Consider the following 757-nt stretch of genomic DNA (forward strand, 5'->3'; position numbering starts at 1 on the left):
TCAGGTCAGTATGAGCAGAAATTGAGTGCCAATAGAGGCCTGGTGACTAACAGGAGTGTGAAGCACCTCAATGCCCTTGCTGGGGGACCAGTGCCCATGTCACATGTTATTCTGATGGCACTTTCTGCAGTGACGCCAAGGAGACTGAACTGTTTGCTCACCTCACAGGCAGATCCTCCACCAAGCACAGAGCTGCTGCCTGGGCAGCATCTGCTCTAAAGACAGCCATAAGACTTGGACTCTAAGGCTAACCATCAGGCATCTCTCCCCAGGAAGAAACTGTTGAGGAGAAAGGGGTAGCCCACAAGACCCTGCAGTTGAACGCTGCCTGTCGGGAGCAGACGCCCTGCAATCCACCCTGTCTCCCCTGCTCAGCGCCAATGAGGCCAATCCACCCCCTGCCCATTCTGTACCTTCCGCGCCATGATGAGTCCTGAGGGCTTGTGCTGTACTTTGGTGACCACCCCGCCATTGCCAGCTCCCAGCTCCGAGATCCTCTCAAAGTCGTCATCCTTCAGCTCCCCAACCTTGGCTTTCTGGGTGAGGAAAGCCTCGAGCCGTTTCTTTTGCTGCTCATCTAATTCCAATTCCTCCAGTTTCTTCTGGAGGTCTACGAGGTTGGCTCTAGTAGAGCAACAGGGATGAAAAAGCAAGGGTGGGGGAAGAAAAAAAAGCTTTAGCACTTGCTAGGCCTCTGCCAGAGGATTCATTTGGTCTCTGCCACCCATAGAGAGGGGTGAACTGGATACGTGGCTGT

General features: G+C 53.9%; 1 protein-coding gene across 1 annotated transcript in view; it reads right to left on the bottom strand.

The window, feature by feature from the left end:
- Positions 1–757, bottom strand: part of MAP2K2 (mitogen-activated protein kinase kinase 2) — a gene marked incomplete at its 5' end in the record, with an annotated part of 31,601 nt that overhangs the window by 24,169 nt on the left and 6,675 nt on the right. Inside the window, one exon of the mRNA XM_019513137.1 lies at positions 414–527. Coding sequence (XP_019368682.1) covers positions 414–527 — 114 coding nt within the window. The remainder of the gene's footprint in view (positions 1–413; positions 528–757) is intronic.

This window comes from Gavialis gangeticus, unplaced genomic scaffold (genome assembly GCF_001723915.1).
Source record: "Gavialis gangeticus isolate Ggan-Ray unplaced genomic scaffold, GavGan_comp1, whole genome shotgun sequence".
NCBI lineage: Eukaryota > Metazoa > Chordata > Crocodylia > Gavialidae > Gavialis > Gavialis gangeticus.